This window comes from Ursus maritimus, unplaced genomic scaffold (assembly GCF_017311325.1).
Source record: "Ursus maritimus isolate PB19 unplaced genomic scaffold, ASM1731132v1 scaffold_35, whole genome shotgun sequence".
Lineage (NCBI taxonomy): Eukaryota > Metazoa > Chordata > Mammalia > Carnivora > Ursidae > Ursus > Ursus maritimus.
The window spans coordinates 985,505-1,003,559 of record NW_024426119.1 but is presented as its reverse complement, the minus strand read 5'-3'; the positions used below and the strand labels follow the sequence as shown (position 1 = coordinate 1,003,559).

General features: G+C 42.6%; 1 protein-coding gene across 1 annotated transcript in view; it reads left to right on the top strand.

Moving 5' to 3' along the window:
- Positions 1 to 18,055, top strand: part of RYR3 (ryanodine receptor 3) — a 491,158-nt gene that overhangs the window by 233,556 nt on the left and 239,547 nt on the right. The window contains 2 exon segments of the mRNA XM_040620426.1: positions 10,434 to 10,607; positions 14,507 to 14,628. Coding sequence (XP_040476360.1) covers positions 10,434 to 10,607; positions 14,507 to 14,628 — 296 coding nt within the window.

The window sequence follows — 18,055 nt, the reverse complement described above, 5'->3', positions numbered from 1 at the left end:
CCTTCTGGCTGATGACCAAGGAAATGACTTTCTGAGAATGCCAGCTTGGCGTTTTCTTTCTTTGAGTGCTCTACCACGATCCCCTCAGCTATCACTCTAGATCCTGCTGCCCTGGGATGGATCCGTGACTTTGCGGTCTACACTAGTTCAGAAAGGGGCTTCTCTGATTACAGCAGGCCTTCGAGTGGCCTTCCAGGCAGCTGGCAGGATCCTGTTCCACGGGGACTCTTCCATTCCATTCCTTTCTTGGCTCAGCCTTGAGATGGCTTAGTGCTTGCCGTGGAAAGGCAGAAAAACTCAGAGCACCACAGAGTGTCCTTCCACTTGGCACGGCTTCTGGCCTGTGAGCACGCTTACCCTCCAAAGGCTCACTGCTTATCTCCCCAAGTCCCTCCATCTCTGTGCACATGGAGGAAAGCAGCCGGTGGCTGAAAGTCATCGAGGTACCGTGGGGACAGCCGGCGTAGCAGAGCTGGATGTAAAGTCACCCATGAGTCACATTGTCCTATGCACTTGGCAGTGCTGTTACATTTCACTGGAGTCACTACTTTAGAGGTTTTAAATAACTCCCAGTGCCGCAGTATTCAGCCCAGCTACGTTCATTTCAACGTGGAAGGAACTGAAATTAAAATGACCTAGGCTCCATGGCAGGCCAAGAAATGGCTGTGTTCCCCCAGGAAATCGGGGCTTCCTTAGGACATTGTGTGGGCAGAAGGTGAAGCTACACCGAAAGCAAGAAGGTATGGAGGATGCATTGCTCTGCCACACACAATCCAAAGAGCTTCTGGGAGAAGAACAGTAGAAATGCCTGAGTGCTCTGGGGCTCCAGAGTCCTCCCTAGTAAATGTATGTTTACCCTGCTGGGTGCAGGCTCTCCTCCTCAATGCACACGCCAGCGTGCTTGCCCTCACAGGGGAGTCGTGAGGTCCCAGCAGAAAGAGACTTTTGGCTCTGCTTTTGCACAACAGGAGCGTGTTGAGTCATCTGGCCAGCTCTTTCCTGTTACAGGTGTTATGGGATGGAGCAGATGGCAGACCGTCGTCGGAGATACCATTTCAGGATCTGGGTGGCAGTGCAGGGATTGAGGGAACTCAGCGGGAAGGCTGAGAGGTGGAGATACTGTGTCTTTTGTGCGTTTGTGAATGACGTGTGGGGGGGGCGGTATTCACCTGATCCTCTCTGTATGTTGGAGAATCCACAACACACTACGGTCTTGGTGCTCATGTGTTCAGGGCAGCACTCGGTTAGCTGGGCTGTGAGTCATTTGGCATTGATGCGTTTCCACTCCGTTTCCTGTCTGGCTGCATTAGCCCGTGACAGCTATGACCTCTAAACTGGGGCCATGGGGCAGCTGCAGGTGCGTGCTCACATCCTTAGCAGGCTGCCCTTACAAGCAAGCGTCAGCTACTCTGTGAATCTTAGACACGGATGTGACTGAGCCTTCATGGAAGGGGGTCAGAACTCACACCTGCTGCCGTCATGGGCCTGGCCTGGCCTGGCTCCGATGAAGTCAAACCAAGGTCTTCGAGCAAGTATGGGAAGCATGTAGAATAATGAGCAGGGAGTGACCTTGGTCAGTTTTTATCCCTCTCCTTCAGCAGGGTGATCCAAACCAAACTGGAGGCCTGGGATTTCTTGTTGCCTCTGAACTACAGCGTCACACCTTATTCCTTTAATCTGGAAATGGTATTCGATAGCACGTAGCTTTCAGGTCACCTAGACCTGACTCCCATCTCTCTGCAACACCTTGAACACAGCTCGTAATCTGGTTGCCCCTCATTTGAAATCTGTCATAAAATGTTAAGATCTGACCTCTGCCTGCCCTTTCATCCTCTCTGTCTCTTGCTCACAGTTGCCTTGAGGTCTGGCTTACTAAATATTTATCAGCCCTTGAACGTGTTCTTTTTTCTCATTGCTAAACCTGTACCTGGAATGCCTTTTACCCCTCCTACACACCCCCACTCATGAACTCCTGCTCGACCTTCCAGACAAGTATCAGGTGCCCTTTACAGGAGGTGGGCTTCTCCGTGGGCCTCCAGTAGGCCCCTGTTCATGCTTCTGGAACAGCCGTCACTCACTGGACCGGGAGCCTCTAGATGACAAGGACCACACATGCCCCTCTTTTGGTACCCCAACACTTGGCACAGTATGTAGTTGGTGATAAGTGTGGAAATTGCTCAAGGAATCTAGGAATGTGGTCCTATGCTAAAATAGCCTCAAATCCATTTCATTTGAACCCCCATGATCTTCATAGAAATATCCTATCATCATTGTGTAATCATTTTGGATCCTAATACTTATCTTCCTATCAGCTTTCAAGGAGACAGATTCATTATTTTGAACATGGAAGTCAGATTTCTATGAACTTGATTTCACATCATTTTCCCATTGTCTTGACATTGCAAGGCCATTCCCCAAGGATTGTCAGGTGATGTGATTTAGTATTGACACGCCAGAGTAAATATTATCCATTTAGATCTCCTGTCTCCACATCAGTTCACAGTGCTGAATTCCTTTCAGGGAAGAGTGAGTTAGTGATGTTAAATCAAGCCTTATCACATGTAACCATTTATTTTATAGTGATTTTTCATGACTATACCGTAAGTCTTGAATGGTCAAGATAGAATCTCAAAGTTTGCCTATTTTATTTGCAGAAGGATATAGAGCTATCATTGTTCTCAATGAGAAGAAAATTTTCCTCAGTTTATAAAAACATTACATTCAGTTGAGTCAACAATTATCAAATATCTAGTATGTGCTAAGCACTGTGTTCTTGGCCAAACATGACTTCCCTGCCTTTTAAAAGCTGTGCACTGCTTCCTCTGCCGGGCGTGGAAAGCGTCTCTGTAGACTGGACTCGTGTGCCCTTTAACCTGAGAAGCTCCTGCCAGGTAGAATCAAGATGGCAGCTGGGCTCATGGTACATCCCTTAGGAAACACTGGCTCTGTTTGTGCCAGCCTTCTGGCTTGCTCCGCTTCCTCACTGAGTTCTCAGGGAAGGAGAATGGTACAGAGGAAAGAGGGAAAAGGGAGAGGAGAAAACATGTACCCTAAGATTCAAACATCTAGAGACAGCAGTTTTATTTCATTTCAAATAAACTCCACACTGTATTTTTTATTGTTTTATCTTCCAAATTTTTATTTAAATTCTAGTTAGTTAACATACGGTATAATATTGGTTTCAGGTGTAGAATTTAGTGATTCATCATTTACACATAACACCCAGTGCTCATCATAGTAAGTGCCTCCTTTATACCCATCACCCACCTAGCCCATCCCCCACCCACCTCCCTCCATCAACCCTCCATTTATTCTCTATTATTAAGAGTCTATGGTTTGCCTCCCCCTCTCTCCCTCTTTTCTTTTTCCCTTCCCACACATTCATCTGTTTTGTTTCCTAAATGCCACATGTGAGTGAAATCATCTGATATTTGTTTTTCTCTGACTTATTTCACTTAGCATAATACACTCTAGCTCCATCCATATCTCTGCAAATGGCAAGATTTCATTCTTTTTGATGGCCAGGTAATATCCCATTGTGTGTGTGTGATGGATAAAGAATAAACATATATATGTATATATATATATATGTGTGTGTGTGTGTGTGTGTGTGTATTCTTCTTTATCCATTCATTAGTTGAGGGACACCTGGACTCTTTCTATAGTTTGGCTATTGTTGACAATGCTGCTATAAACATTGGGGTGTATGTGCCCCTTTGAATCTGTATATTTGTATCCTTTGGGTAAATTCCTAGTAGTGCAATTTCTGGGTCACAGGGCAGTTCTATTTTTGAATCTCCATATTGTTCTCCAGAGTGGTTGTACCAGTTTGCATTCCCACCAACAGTGTAAGAGGGTTCCCCTTTCTCTGCATCCTCACCAACACCTGTTGTTTCCTGTGTTTTTAATGTTAGCCATTCTGACAGTCTGAACAGTATTTTAAAAATTTAAATCAATGATTCTCAAGTCTTTATTGTTCAAAGTGGACCAAATAGAGAAGGAGTCAAGGAAAACCATGGGCTTTGAAGTAAAAGAAACCTGAGTGAGAATCCTGGCTTGGCCATTTGCTGGTCAACCTTAATGTTTCATTTTTTTGTTTTGGTTTTTGTTTTCCAAAAAAATGGAGGTGAAGAAGTATGTCTTGAAGGGTGGTTGTGAGGATTTAGTGAGACCAAGAAGACGACCTTTGAGTGTGTCTCCTTCTCCATGAAATGGCCATAGCGCTGCCTACCTCACGCTGATGGTGTAGGAATTAGAGAAAGATGGAGGGAAGAGCCCGCTGGAGAAGTGCACCTTCCCTAATGCAGATGAGTCTAGTCCCCCAACACAGTTAACAGCAGGGGGCTTTCCTTGGCTTCCCTGCCCAGCCAGGATCCTAGCAATGTCCTGCAGTGTGTGACTTCTTTAAGACCATTCTAAGACCCCCTATTCTAGATTAGAAAAGGACAATATTTGTGGAGAAGTGAACCCGAAGGTGGTTTCTCAAGGTTTCTGCAGAGGGGCAGACTAACCAGGCCTTTCTTGATGGCTTACCCCAGCATCCATGAATGGGTCTCATCTTCCCATGTCTCATTTTCCCCTGAAACATTTTTGGGTGCTTACGGTCTGTTGGAAAGATACTTGTGTCCTCTGTGGACACAAGCAGTTTCAATATGTCAAATAACAAATTTCACTCTAATTAATATATGTGAAATAGGAGCTTCTTCGTTCCAGATATGCTAGGAACTGATGGTGTAGCTTAAAAATCAACTGTCTCGGGGCGCCTGGGTGGCGCAGTCGTTGGGCGTCTGCCTTCGGCTCAGGGCGTGATCCCAGCGTACGGGGATCGAGTCCCACATCAGGCTCCTCCGCTGGGAGCCTGCTTCTTCCTCTCCCACTCCCCCTGCTGTGTTCCCTCTCTCTGGCTGTCTCTCTGTCACAGAAATAAATAAAAAATCTTTAAAAAAAAAAAAAAAAAATCAACTGTCTCTAGCCTTGTTTCTTTTCAACCTATAATTCACACTGCTGCTGGAACAATGATTCTAAGATGCAGCCCTGCATTAGCCCCCTGCTTAACAGTCTCAGTGACTTTCCATTGCCAACACTAGCTTTTAGAGGTGTTCCAAACAATAATTTTATAAACTGTTTTTTTAAAAAGCAGTTTGCCTGCACTTGCAGCATTATGCAGAGTTCAACAGGTTTTATTTTTGTCTGTTGTTTGCTTTTTATTGTAGGACTCCTAATAGTCCATATTATATAAGCCCTAACATTCCCTGTGACTCCTGGAGGAAGAAAAGGAACTTGTCCAAAGTCCTCTTTTCCTGGAGAAAGTCTGTTAACGTTGTGAGTTTGAGAAAGATGTACTTGTAGTACAAAGTTCAGAGTCCTTTTTGTTCAAGTCCCTTCCTGGAGTTCAGCCACTCTTCTTGCCACACGACACCGTCTTACTGGAACAAAGTCCTCTTCCTCCTTTTTCACTTCTCACTCCTAGGCAAGCTCACATCAAGTGTCTGTCTGGTACAAAATCATCGCCAACTCTCAGGCACAATGAGTTCTTCTCTCTCCCAAATTCCAATTGTACCTTGAATGTAGACCATGTCACCTTGCTATCATTATTGGTTTGTATATATGACCCCTAAAGTTTATATGAGCCCAGAGCCATTTTTTCATAAAATAATTGCATATATTTTCAACGTTTCAGCCTTTTCTTCTTCATAATAGCCTTTAAACAACTGAAACATTAATACAATTAATACTTAGCTGTGCTAATGGTAACCATTCAAAAAATTATGTTCAAATGACAAATGGACTTTGGAATTATGCTTGATTTTGGATTCTGTTCCATTACTTAGCTACAGGACTTTGAGCAAATTACTCAAATTCTGCAAGCATCAGTTTTATCATCTATGGAGTAGGAGAAATGAAAACAGAAGGACCATTAAAAGGTTCAGAGAAAATGTTCTTAAAGTGTCGTGCATAATACATATCACTTTGTAGGTCCTTAGTAAATTCACTGATCGTATTGCCATTGCAGAGTACTTAGCAAAATACTTTGCTCTAAGTAGGCACTAGACAAACACTAGCTGCAGTTCCCTTCCTTATCCTCCTAGAAATCTTAAATCATTCTGGAGAGCAGCAACTTAATCGTCTAAACCAGATATTTATTTGACACTTACGAGGTGGTCATGACCATTTCATAAGTAAGTTCTCCATGGAGACAGGCGATGATGATGATTACCTTTCAACGCCAAATATCCTGTTCCTTCTTAGAATCTGCTCATCATCTAACATGGGGAAGTTTGATGGAGATAAACAAATTGATGCCCACAGACCAATAAAACAAAAGCAGGTTATTTGCAACCTATTTTAAGCACAGCATTTTAAGCAAAGATGAGCAAATCCCAGTCTTGCCCTTGGAGAGTTTTCAATCTGGTCGGGGACAGGAAGCATGCCAGCAAAGGAGTCCTATCACAGAAGATGGTAAAGAGCCTTGAGAGAGAAAGAAAGTGCCACGAGATCAGGGAAAATGCAAAGGTGGATCTGGGAAAGGCTTGATGGATGAGATGTAAAGAAAGATGCAGAGATGAAATAGGGTATTTCCAAGCAGAAAGTGTAATGTTGGTAAAGGCCCCCAGGAAGGGAACCTTGGTATATCAAAGGACCATAGTCCAATTTGGTTAAACCATATGAGGTATATTAACTTTAGAAATGAAAATTGTATCTGATAGGAATTGGGGGGTTAATGGAAGGGAGTAATTGGATTAGCCCTGTCATTCAGGAAGAGTTCATTTCCAGCAGTAGAGTAAGTGCATCTGGGGCCATATTCAAGTGAATGCAGAGAGGGAAGCATTCGTGCATGCTCAAGTCAGAAGATCACCAACCTGTCATCAGCCAAATCAGGCTTCTGTATTGTGGGCCACTCTCATTTTCTTAGGATATCTTCAGTGGTGTTTAGGTTTGGGTTGAGTTGGCTTTAGTGTTGGTTTGTCTCCATGTCTTAGTTTCTTTTGTTGCTGCTTCTGTTCTTCTCTTAAATTAGAAATGGCCACTGCAGTGACCACCATAGAACTTTGGGAGTGTAAGCTGTTTTGTAAAAGTAAAGACACCCAGAGACACCCCATTCTTTTTTTTTCTTTGATACGTAGTTTTATTTTTATTATTTTTTTATAATTTTTATTTTATTAGTCAACATACAGTACATCCCCAGTTTTTGATGCAATGTTCCATGATTCATTATCATTTTTTAATAATATTTTTTATTATGTTAGTCACCAACAGTACGTCCCTAGTTTTTGATGTAAAGTTCCATGATTCATTACTTGCATATAACACCCAGTGCACCATGCAATACGTGCCCTCCTTAATACCCATCACCAGCCTATCCCATTCCCCCACCCCCCCCTCCTGAAGCCCTCAGGTTCCCAGAGTCCATAGTTCTCTCATGCTTCATTCCCCCTTCTGTTTACCCCCCCTTTCTTTATCCTTTTCTTCTCCTACCGATCTTCCTACTTCTTATGTTCCATAAATGAGTGAAACCATATGATAATTGTCTTTCTCTGCTTATTTAGCTTAGCATTGTCTCCTCCAGTGCCGTCCATGTTGCAGCAAATGTTGAGAAATCATTGTTTTTGATGGCTGAGTAATACTCCATTGTGTATATGGACCACATCTTCTTAATCCAGTCATCCGTTGAAGGGCATCTCAGCTCCTTCCACGATTTAGTTATTGTGGACAATGCTGCTATGAACATTGGGGTGCATATGGTCCTTCTCTTCACTACGTCTGTATCTTTGGGGTAAATACCCAGTAGTGCAATGGCTGGGTCATAAGGTAGCTCAATTTTTAACTTTTTAAGGGACCTCCACACTGTTTTCCAGAGTGGCTGTACCAACTTGCATTCCCACCAACAATATAGGAGGGATCCCCTTTCTCCACATCCTCTCCAGCAATTTTTGTTTCTTGCCTTGTCAATTTTTGCCATTCTAATTGTCGTAAGGTGGTATCTCAGTGTGGTTTTGATTTGAATTTCCCTGATGGCTAATGATTTTGAACATTTTTTCATGTGTCTGTTAGCCATTTGTATGTCTTCATTGGAAAAGTATCTGTTCATATCTTCTGCCTATTTTTTGATTTGTTTATTTGTTTCTTGTGTATTGAGTTTGAGAAGTTCTTTGTAGATCTTGGATACCAGTCTTTTATCTGTAGTGTCATTTGCAAATATCTTCTCCCATTCTGTGGGCTGCCTCTTAGTTTTTTTGACCATTTCCTTGGCTGTGCAGAAGCTTTTTATCTTGATGAAGTCCCACATGTTCATTTTTTCTTTTGTTTCTCTTTGGAGTTGACAGAGACACCCCATTCTATAAACAGTCATGATCCATTGATTTCAGGCTCTAGAAAAATAGATCCTAGTATTTCTCCTCTTCTGGCCAAGTCATATTTAAATAAACAGAATTGAGAAAATAGAGTGTAGTCATTGATAGTTTGGGAACATGCACTATTTTAACTGTGAGCACTTGGCAATCAGTGTAATTATTCATATTTAACCATTGCAGTGTGTGTTCTTTTGCTGCATTGTCTATGGTTTAGAGAACAGGCTGGAGAGGAGAACTTTGGCATGTTTTAAGCCCTGTTACTGGCCTAAGTATCTTCAGAACTGTGGCTATTTCTGGAATGAAAATCAAGTATCGATTGTTCTGTGAAGTCAATGCAGTCTTGACCACCTGCCTATAAAGAAGTCCTAATATATCAAATTCTATTTTCCCATTGGCTTTTGTTATAAGATCAAAGATAAATTCCTTTAGAAATGTTCATTTTGGAAAATGTCACATTTAAAAATCTAGCCAGTGTTTCAACATACATTTAAAATAAGAATTTTCTTGTGAAGTATTAACTTTGCCCAAGATGATCCTATAAATGTGCACAAAATTATTAATTTTGCTGTTTTGAAGGTTTGAAGGAGACAAAATCAGAACTGAAATGAAAAAAATATGTTTGAAAGAAAAAGATTACTTAGCCATATATATGTAAACGTGTGTGTGTGTGTGTGTGTGTGTGTGTGTGTGTGTTTCTTAAGTAATTGAAAGGCACTGGATTCTCTGTATCAGGAATCCCAAAGTAATTGAAATTTGGCCCGTGCCCTTGATTCTTTCCTGGCAAAAGGAAAGTGTCCTATAAACAAGCACATTTACACTACGATGTGCTAAGTCTCAATGAAGGAATGAGAGTGTGCTGGGGAAGTACAGTGGGAGAGACTGTTCTGCCCTCACAGAGAAGGTGGCATCCGAGCAGGGTGTTGAAGCGTGAGTAGGAGTTCAGAGCAGTGGGGAAGAACGTAGTCTCTGGAGCTGGACTTCCCAGTGGAAGTCTTAGCTCTTTCACAACTTCTTGAGTGACCGCAGGCAAATTGCTCATCTCTCTGTATCTTCGCTTTCTGCTCTGAAAAACTGGGATAGTATTTGCAGCTGCACCCAAAGCTGTTAGGCTGTGTGAGCACCGCCTCACACACAGTAGGAGCTCAGTGCACGTGCTGCTGCCCTTCCATCATCAGGCATTGGAAAGGGGAGTAAAACGGTCACAAGCAGAGAGAACAGCAAGCTGCATTTTTTATTCCGTAAAAAATTCAAAATGCTGTCCAGCTAATGGCTTTTACAAATGAGCAATTTAATGCAAGAGGAGGAATGGAAGTGGAGTGGAACCATTCAGAGGCCCTGATTGATGAGGAGGGGACAGGGTTGCTCTGTGCCCCGGGTTGGCTTCCTGACTCTGCGCCAGGCACTCGGCATGTCCCCAGACAGACAGCCCAGATGCACGTAACCCCTTCTTCCATACTGGAGACAAGAAGTAGTGAAACAGTAGCAGCTGAAGAATGAAAGCCATTGGCTGCAACACACGAGCGAGGAGGCCGTAAGAGCCAGGGACTCTGAGGACTGCAGTTCACTTCCAGCACAGTAGCCCCTGCCTGACCCACGAGTCTGCTCTCTCTGCCCATGTCTGTAAAAGACGTTTATGCAATGTTAACAGATACTTTTAAAGCTTCAAGTCAGAAATTTATATCAGATAACCATTAAAATTACAGAAAACACAATTTGCTGAAAATAAGTTAATTGGCCACTACAGTGTTGATTATTATTAAGGGGCCTAAGGATGGGAAAAAATAGAAAATGTAATGGAGAATTATGTACAATCAGAACCCAGAAGAGACCCTACCAGCTGCCTCCTTTCCCCGTGGATTTAAGTAATTATTGAAGTGGCTGAAACTTGGAATCCATCGATTTTACGGTTAACAGCAGATAAGGGAAGCAAGCCTTTCCGAAATCCTGGCTTGGACAGGCACATCTTGAAGATTTCGGTAATGGGTTCCGGGGCTTACAGATTCTGCATAGGTGATTTGTTCTCTATATTGCGTTTCTATTTAATCAGACGTGCCCGTGTTTGTTTCATTTCCTGTGAAATAGGAGATCAAGGAGAAATTGGATTCCAGTCACAAGCGAGATATAGAAGGCATGGGCGTTCCAGAAATCAAGTACGGCGATTCCGTCTGCTTTGTGCAGCATGTAGCCAGTGGTCTGTGGGTGACCTACAAAGCACAAGATGCCAAGACCTCCCGCCTTGGACCTCTGAAAAGAAAGGTGGGGGTCAGAAAGGCTGTCCAGAATTATTTTACGCTGAACTGGAAGCAACGAGGCAAGAAAAGTGACTATGACAATCAGGCGAACGTGGTGTTTACTTCTTACTGTTTTTGCTGTTCTGAAGAGTTATCCTGTGACAGATTATACTGCCTCATTGGTTATTTTGACCCCATATTCAGTGCAAAAAAGAAGTTAAATACATGGCAAATCAGGAGGGGATAGAATTTGTTCAATGCACTCTAAAACCTGAACTAAATAACTCTTGGTGGTATGCTGTTTGGGGATTATTCACACCATTGCTCTCTCCATTTAAGTGGATAATTGAGTTACTGTGTGATTTTTGTAATATAGAGACTAAATAGAATTGCTACAGAGAAAATGCAGATCGCATGGTAACAAGCCCACAGGAACCAAAATGCAGAAAGATGAGAGAGCGCATGTGGAATCCAAAAGACGTGGTGTGTACAGAGAACACACCAATTTGAGTGGTCCATCCCAGCCAGCTGCAGTGGGAGACTGGCTTGGGTACACACCACGTCTTTTTACCAGAAAGTTTCTGTCATAGTGTTTATTTTGATAGGAACCAGAAAACAGGTGCCAGGGGCATGATTTTTCTTGGAAAAACCTTTACAGAACACTAGTTTGGGTAGTCAGGGAACACTGTAGCTTGGGTTTATCAGCCTAATATGGAGGTGATAGGAGGTTTCCCAAAATGCTGGTTGCTGTAAGAAAAGGAGATTGAGAGCAAACCATAAAGCAGGCGTTTATTTTCATGTAAAATAAAACATACCAGAAAAGTATCCAGAAATGGGAAACTAAAATTATGAAGACAAGAAAAAATAAATAAATAACAAGCTCCACTGACGAGGTTAGATGAGCCCAATCCCTTCCTCTACAAACAATTATTTTTAAATTTAAAAAATTATCAAAGCTGGATAAAATACCAAAATACCAAAAAACAAACAAAGAAACAAAAAACAAAAAAAAAAACATTTGAAGACTTCAGCAACCAGGGCATCCAGGACAGGAGCGCTAAAGATCCCAGATAGAAGGTGAGTGCACTAACTGAGTCACACCTTGGTCTCAACTTGCCCCTCAGCATATTGGCTGAGTTGCAACACCAAGGAATGAGGTCTTGTGTTAGCTTCACTGGGCTAGAGAGACAGACGAGAAATAAGATCAGCCAGGGTTTAATCTGGGACTTATGGGGCCAAGGTCGTCGAGTGGAGGGAACTGTAGAAACATGAACCTGAAATTCTATATGCAGTTTCCCCTTAAGCTGACAATGGGTGGGCTGTGAAGCCAGGATAGCAAAGAGAAAGCATACAGTGCTTCTCTGATGGAGAAGAGCAAAGCGGAGATGTCAACAGCATGACAGTCCTAGAGAGGCCAAGGTTGGGGTTTAGGGTGTCTCCAGTTGAAACAGCCTTTGAAAATACAGTAGGCTTTCAGTTAAATCCCAAAAGGGCTCTAGCCCAGGAGTATGAACTAGCCCTGGAAATAAGGGCAACTTAAAGATAGATGCCAAAAACCCATCTATCCTACCAGCCTATTAGAAGAAAATTAAATTCTCTGTGAGTACCATAGTATCATCTAGAGTCTCCACAATTTTCCATACTTACTAAGGTAATGATGTCATTTAAAGGGGTGGAATTTGTGGACCTTGGCTCCCCTCTTGGGAGGAGACACACTAAAATGACCCTGTCAATGAGGAGAGATCCCACCTCATGTTGCTGACTTCTCTTGCCCGTCCCTGCCTTTCTCTTCCAGGACCACAGTCTGCATATTCCTTTAACTGCTACAGTGTGCATGTGAATCTGGGAGGTCCTTTCAGAAACTCTCTAAATGATGTCAGGATGTTCGGCCCCTGACAGGGCTGCCCTGCTCTATTTTGTGAGGAGCAGGTTAAGTTTCTTTCTAAAAATACAAAGGATGTTCAAATCTGTGTTAAGCATTTTATAAAACAAAACAGGAACCTAGAAAAACCGATGGAAAATAGACACCGCGAAAAACCTAATGGTAACTCACTTTAAAGGAAGCGTCCTCTTTGCCATTCCTGTCCTGGGCTTCTGCTGTCTTCTCTTGAATTATGGGAATCTTCCAAGAGAAAAAGAAGTGGGGTGCGGTGATCCATAGGGCACATAATAACAGTGTTCTAACAGCTGCATTCCCCCCATTTCTCATTACTTTCTTGTTTGGCTGGCCAGTTTGAATGTGTTATCTGAACAAGAAAATCTAAGGATTTTGGTCTTTCGGGACCCAAATACTGGGACTGGGGCCAAAGCAAACCTACTGGCAATGTATTGCCAAATCTCAGTGCACCGTTGTTAAACAGTTGCTGGGCAGCTCTCACAGAGTGGTTCTGAAACAGTTGGTGAATCCAGGACTAGGGGTATCCTTGGCTAACACTTAAAGCTACAGTATGTAGATGGGGTGCACAGTCATTTGTCAAAACCGGATATAAACTTCTGCAAGCTAGTATTGTAATTCACATGTGAATTCATTATATTAGGACACAATTTCAGAAGAATAAATACTAAGAGATTTTTACATGGAAAGGAAAATAAGTTTTTTTGAGCTAAAAAGAAGAGAGACCAAAACCCCCCTTTCTTAAAGATACTTGCTGGAGTCACTTATTTTATTGACCCCACCCCAGACCCCAGGACCTACAAATGGTCTCTCTTCACTTAACTCACCTCAAGAGGAAACCATGTCAGAAACTTGAATCAGGATTTAACTCTGACTTGAACCAGATTCAAACCATCCTAGTTAATATCTGCATACACTTGACCCTTTCAAGGGGAAAAAAACCACTGACCTCCATATTCAAAGCTGGTAACCCTGCCCCAAAATTGTATCTTGATGTCACTGGTGATCAATACATATACTTAGCTTTTAGATAACTGGTTTGAGATCACTAATATACTGTTCCTTATAACAGGTATTCACTGAGTACCTCCTTGATTCTGGGAAACATGCTAAGTGATTTATATGTAAATCATTTAATCCTCAAAATGACCCTAGAAGTCCATTTGATGGTAAAGTTGAAGCAAAGTGAAATAACTTGCTTGAGGTCACACAGCTGGGAATTAGCAGAGTAGGACTAGAACCCACATCAACTACTACCAGAGCCCATGCCTTCAAACGCCCTTCTTAGCCTCCATGAGAAGAGTTGCTTCCCAGGTCCTACGGTCAATAGCAGCTGTCCTTCAGGAGAGGAATCCAAACCTGATCCCAGTAGAAGGTTTTCCTTCAACTTGTTTTCCTTCCTCAATTTATCTCTGGAGGAAAAGGCTCTGAACAAAGTGACTTTTCCCATTTCCAAGGGTAAGGTTCTGTGTTCATTTCAAGAGAAAAATCTATTACAAAATATGTTTTCACCTTTTCAAATTCGTCGTCTAAGCCTAAGGAATTTACTGTAACTCATACCGCAGTGGCCCATAAAATTTTACTTTCATCAAAGCACTGTGTCTCAGGAGTGAGTCATAGCTCAGTAATAGGGAGCACAGGAAAATAACTTTGTTAATGTCCCATTTTCTTTTTTTCTTTCTTTCTTTTTTTTTTTTTTTTTAAGATTTTATTTATTTGACAGAGAGAGAGGCAGCGAGAGAGGGAACACAAGCAGGGGGAGTGGGAGAGGGAGAAGCAGGCTTCCCGCCAAGCAGGGAGCCTGATGCAGGGCTCAATCCCAGAACTCTGGGATCATGACCTGAGCCGAAGGTAAACGCTTAATGGCTGAGCCACCCAGGTGCCCCTAATGTCCCATTTTCAAGTGGACACAGGGGAACTTGGTTGGGGAGAAGGGATACAAGGGGTGAGGGAAATACTGCCAGAAATGTTGACTGTCCAGCTATGGAGTAACGTGTAACTGGACCCGGTGTCCTTTGCTCTGTGGGTAGGTCATACTCCATCAGGAAGGCCACATGGACGACGGGTTAACACTACAGAGATGCCAGCGCGAGGAGTCGCAGGCTGCTCGGATCATTCGGAACACAACAGCTTTATTCAGCCAGTTTGTAAGGTACAGAAACGCCTTCCCTTTATCTGTTAGTTTCTTCTCTGTGGCCATCCGATCCCACCTACCCACCCCGTTTTAATTCTATAGGTTTTCAGGAAATTATTAAACACCAGCAAAGAGTTTTCCCACAGAGAGCTTGGGACTGAATCTTCTTTCTTAGGAGACGACCTCCTCCCAGCTTCACCCTTTGCCCAACAAATGCTTAAGCCCCTTGGTGACTCAGGTTGGAGTCAGGAATACCCAAGGTCTCCTCCCAAAAATTAAGAGTGCCTGGAGCACTTTCAGTCCCTTCTGCATTAGTGTGTGAAGAGGGGAGAAATGGATCCATGCCCTTGGTGCTATTTAGAAAAGCTTTCCCCATCATTCAGAATCCTTGCTATGGTCTCGATCCAAGTGGATTTGCATTTCTCACTTGGGTTACCCACCTATGGCTGGACTTAAGTAGGGAAGTCACTGAGCTGCCTGTTTGGATCATAATCCCCTCAATGCCTTAACAATGCTGCCAAAGCAGGACGCTGTGGATTGTGCTCGCCAGTTACCATGAGAAACGGAGTCTGTTGTAAACAGTGCAGTTTTCCAAGTCATCCTTCTTTTGGAGGAAAATACCTCTAAAGCCGAGGGGGCTTAAATTGGGGGTGTGAATTTGCATGAAATGAGAAAAAATTTTTATACCTTTACTTTTCCTGTTGGAATACTGTGATCCAAGCTACATGTGTTAGTTAGGATATATTAGTTAGGATGTTCAAGATACATTTATTTCTCATTTCAGTAATAGTATAGGGTAGGCCAAGTCGGGCAACTGAGGCTCAGGTTCCTTCTATCTTGCTGCTCTGAGATCTCCTACAGTTTCTTAAAGTGTGTCCCTGGACCAGCACAGCAGCATCACCTGGGAACTTGTTAAAAATGCACATTCTCAGGTTTCACACCAGACGTACTGAATCAGACACCTGGGAAGTGATACCCCCAGGAAATCATGTTTTGATAGGCCCTTCAGTTGATGCTGAAACATGCTAAAGTTGACAAAGCATTGCCCCGGAATAGAGGGTTGTTTTGTTTTGTTTTTTAAAGATTTTATTTATTTATTTATTGGACAGAGAGAGACACAGCGAGAGAGGGAACACCAGCAGGAGGAGTGGGAGAGGGAGAAGCAGGCTTCCCGCCGAGCAGGGAGCCCAATGCGGGGCTCCATCCCAGGGCCCTGGGATCATGACCCACGCCGAAGGCAGACACTGAGCCACCCAGGAGCCCCTGGAATAGAGGTCTTACCCTTGGCCACACATTAGATTAATCTGGAGAGCTTCTAACACCCTTATGCCTTGTTGGCATCTCATACCAATTGCATTAGAATTTCTGTGGTGGTGGGGGCGCCTGGGTTGGTTAAGGGTCTGATTCTAGATTTCGGCTCAGGTCATGATCTCAGAGTATTGAGACCCCAGCTCAGAGTGGAGTCTGATTGAGATTCTTTCCCTCTGCCCCTCCCCTGTGTGCACATACACACTCTCTCTCAAATAGATAAATCTTTTTAAAAAATTTTTAAAAAACAGATCTCTAGAATTTCTGTGATGGGATTCAAACACCAGCTTTTGATTAAAGCAGGGGATTCTAATATTCAACACCACTGAGACCAACTGTCCTGGTATGTTTTCTTCATCTACATGATCAGAAAAATAGCTTGCTAGCATCATTTCTCAGATCTGTGCTGCAAAAAAAAAGGGGTGGGGGGTGGGGGGAAGAAATTGGGAGTGGTGGAGGGCAAGTGATTTTTTTGTTTCAAGATATGACCTAGAAGTAGATCGCTTTTTCCTGTACTTGACTAGCTAAAAACAGTCACATGACCAACGTAGCTGCAGGGAGATTGAGAAATATAATGTCTGGTTATTAGACTGTGTTCCCAGTACCACTCAGGGCATCCCATTACCAGAATAGAGAAAGGAAAGCAGACAGCGAGGTGTTCTTGCCGCAGAATGACCGGGACCTGCACGTCAGCCATTCCACTACCACTGGTTTCCTGTGATCCCCAAACAAAGTACTGCCTCCTTTCTCTGCCACATTATGTCCAGATGTGCTCCCTTCTTCAGAGAAAGAGTGTTAGAATGAATAACTTGGTACGGGAATTAAAAGATGGCTATGTGCGAACATGAGTTTTTCACGTACTCTGGACTAGCACCAGGACCATCTCCCTGGAGGTGGGATGGCTTTATTTATTTGGCTGTCAGTTCTCTGAAACACTGCCCTTGTGCCTCTCTTAAAAGTCTGTGGCCCCTGCCCCATACATATACAAAAATTAATTCAAAATGGATCGAAGACGTAAGACCCAAAACTGTAAAAACTGGAGAAGAAAACATAGGCTTAAATTTTTATGACCTTGAATTAGGCAGTGGATTCTTCAATATGACACCAAAAACAGAAGCAACAAAAAGTACATAAACCGGACCTGATCAAAATTAAAAACATTTTTGCCACCAAGGGCACCATCAAGAAACTGAAAAAACAACATACATGATGGGAAAGAATATTTCAAATCATATATTTGATAAGGGACTTGTATCTAGAATAAAGAACACTTACAACTCAACCTTAAAAAGACAAATGGACCAATTTACAAAATGGGCAAAATTCTGAATAGACGTTTCTCCAAAGAAGATACGCAAATGGCCAATAAGCATATGAAAAGATGGTCAATGCCATTAGCCAGGAGGAAAATGCAAATCAAAACCGCAGTGAGAGAACATTTCACTCCCACTAGGATGGCTATAATTAAAGAGACTTAATAAGAAGTGTGAGACAGGATGTGGAGAAATTAGAACCTTCATACACTGTTGGTGGGAATGTAAAATGTTGCAGCCATTTTGGAATACCGTCTGGAAATTCCTCAAAAAGTTAAACATAGAGTTACCCTAGGACCCAACAGTTTCACTCCTAGGTTATATACCTGAGAGAGTTGAAATATGTCTACTCCAAAACTAGTACACCAGTGTTCAAAGCAGCATTATTCATAATAGCCAAAAAGTGGTACAACCCAAATGACCAACTGACGAATGGATAAATAAAATGTGCCATATTTATACAATGGAATACTACTTATCCATAAAAAGGAATGAAGTACTGATACGGGCTATTTGTGGTAGGGTTCTATTTATATGAAATATCCAGAATAGGCAGTTCTGTAGAGACAGAGTCGATCAGTGGTTGCCTGGAGCTACAGTGGTTGTAGGGACAGGGACAGTGACTGCTAATGGGTATGGGGTTTGGTGGAAGCTGATGAAAAGTTCTAAAATTGATTAAAGCAATGGTTGCAAAACTATAAATATCCTAAAAACCATTAAACCACTCAACTGCACCCTTTAAATAGATGATTGTGTAATATACGAATTATATTTTAATAAAGCTATTACTTTAAAAAGTCAGCGGGAGTTACATACCTGACAGT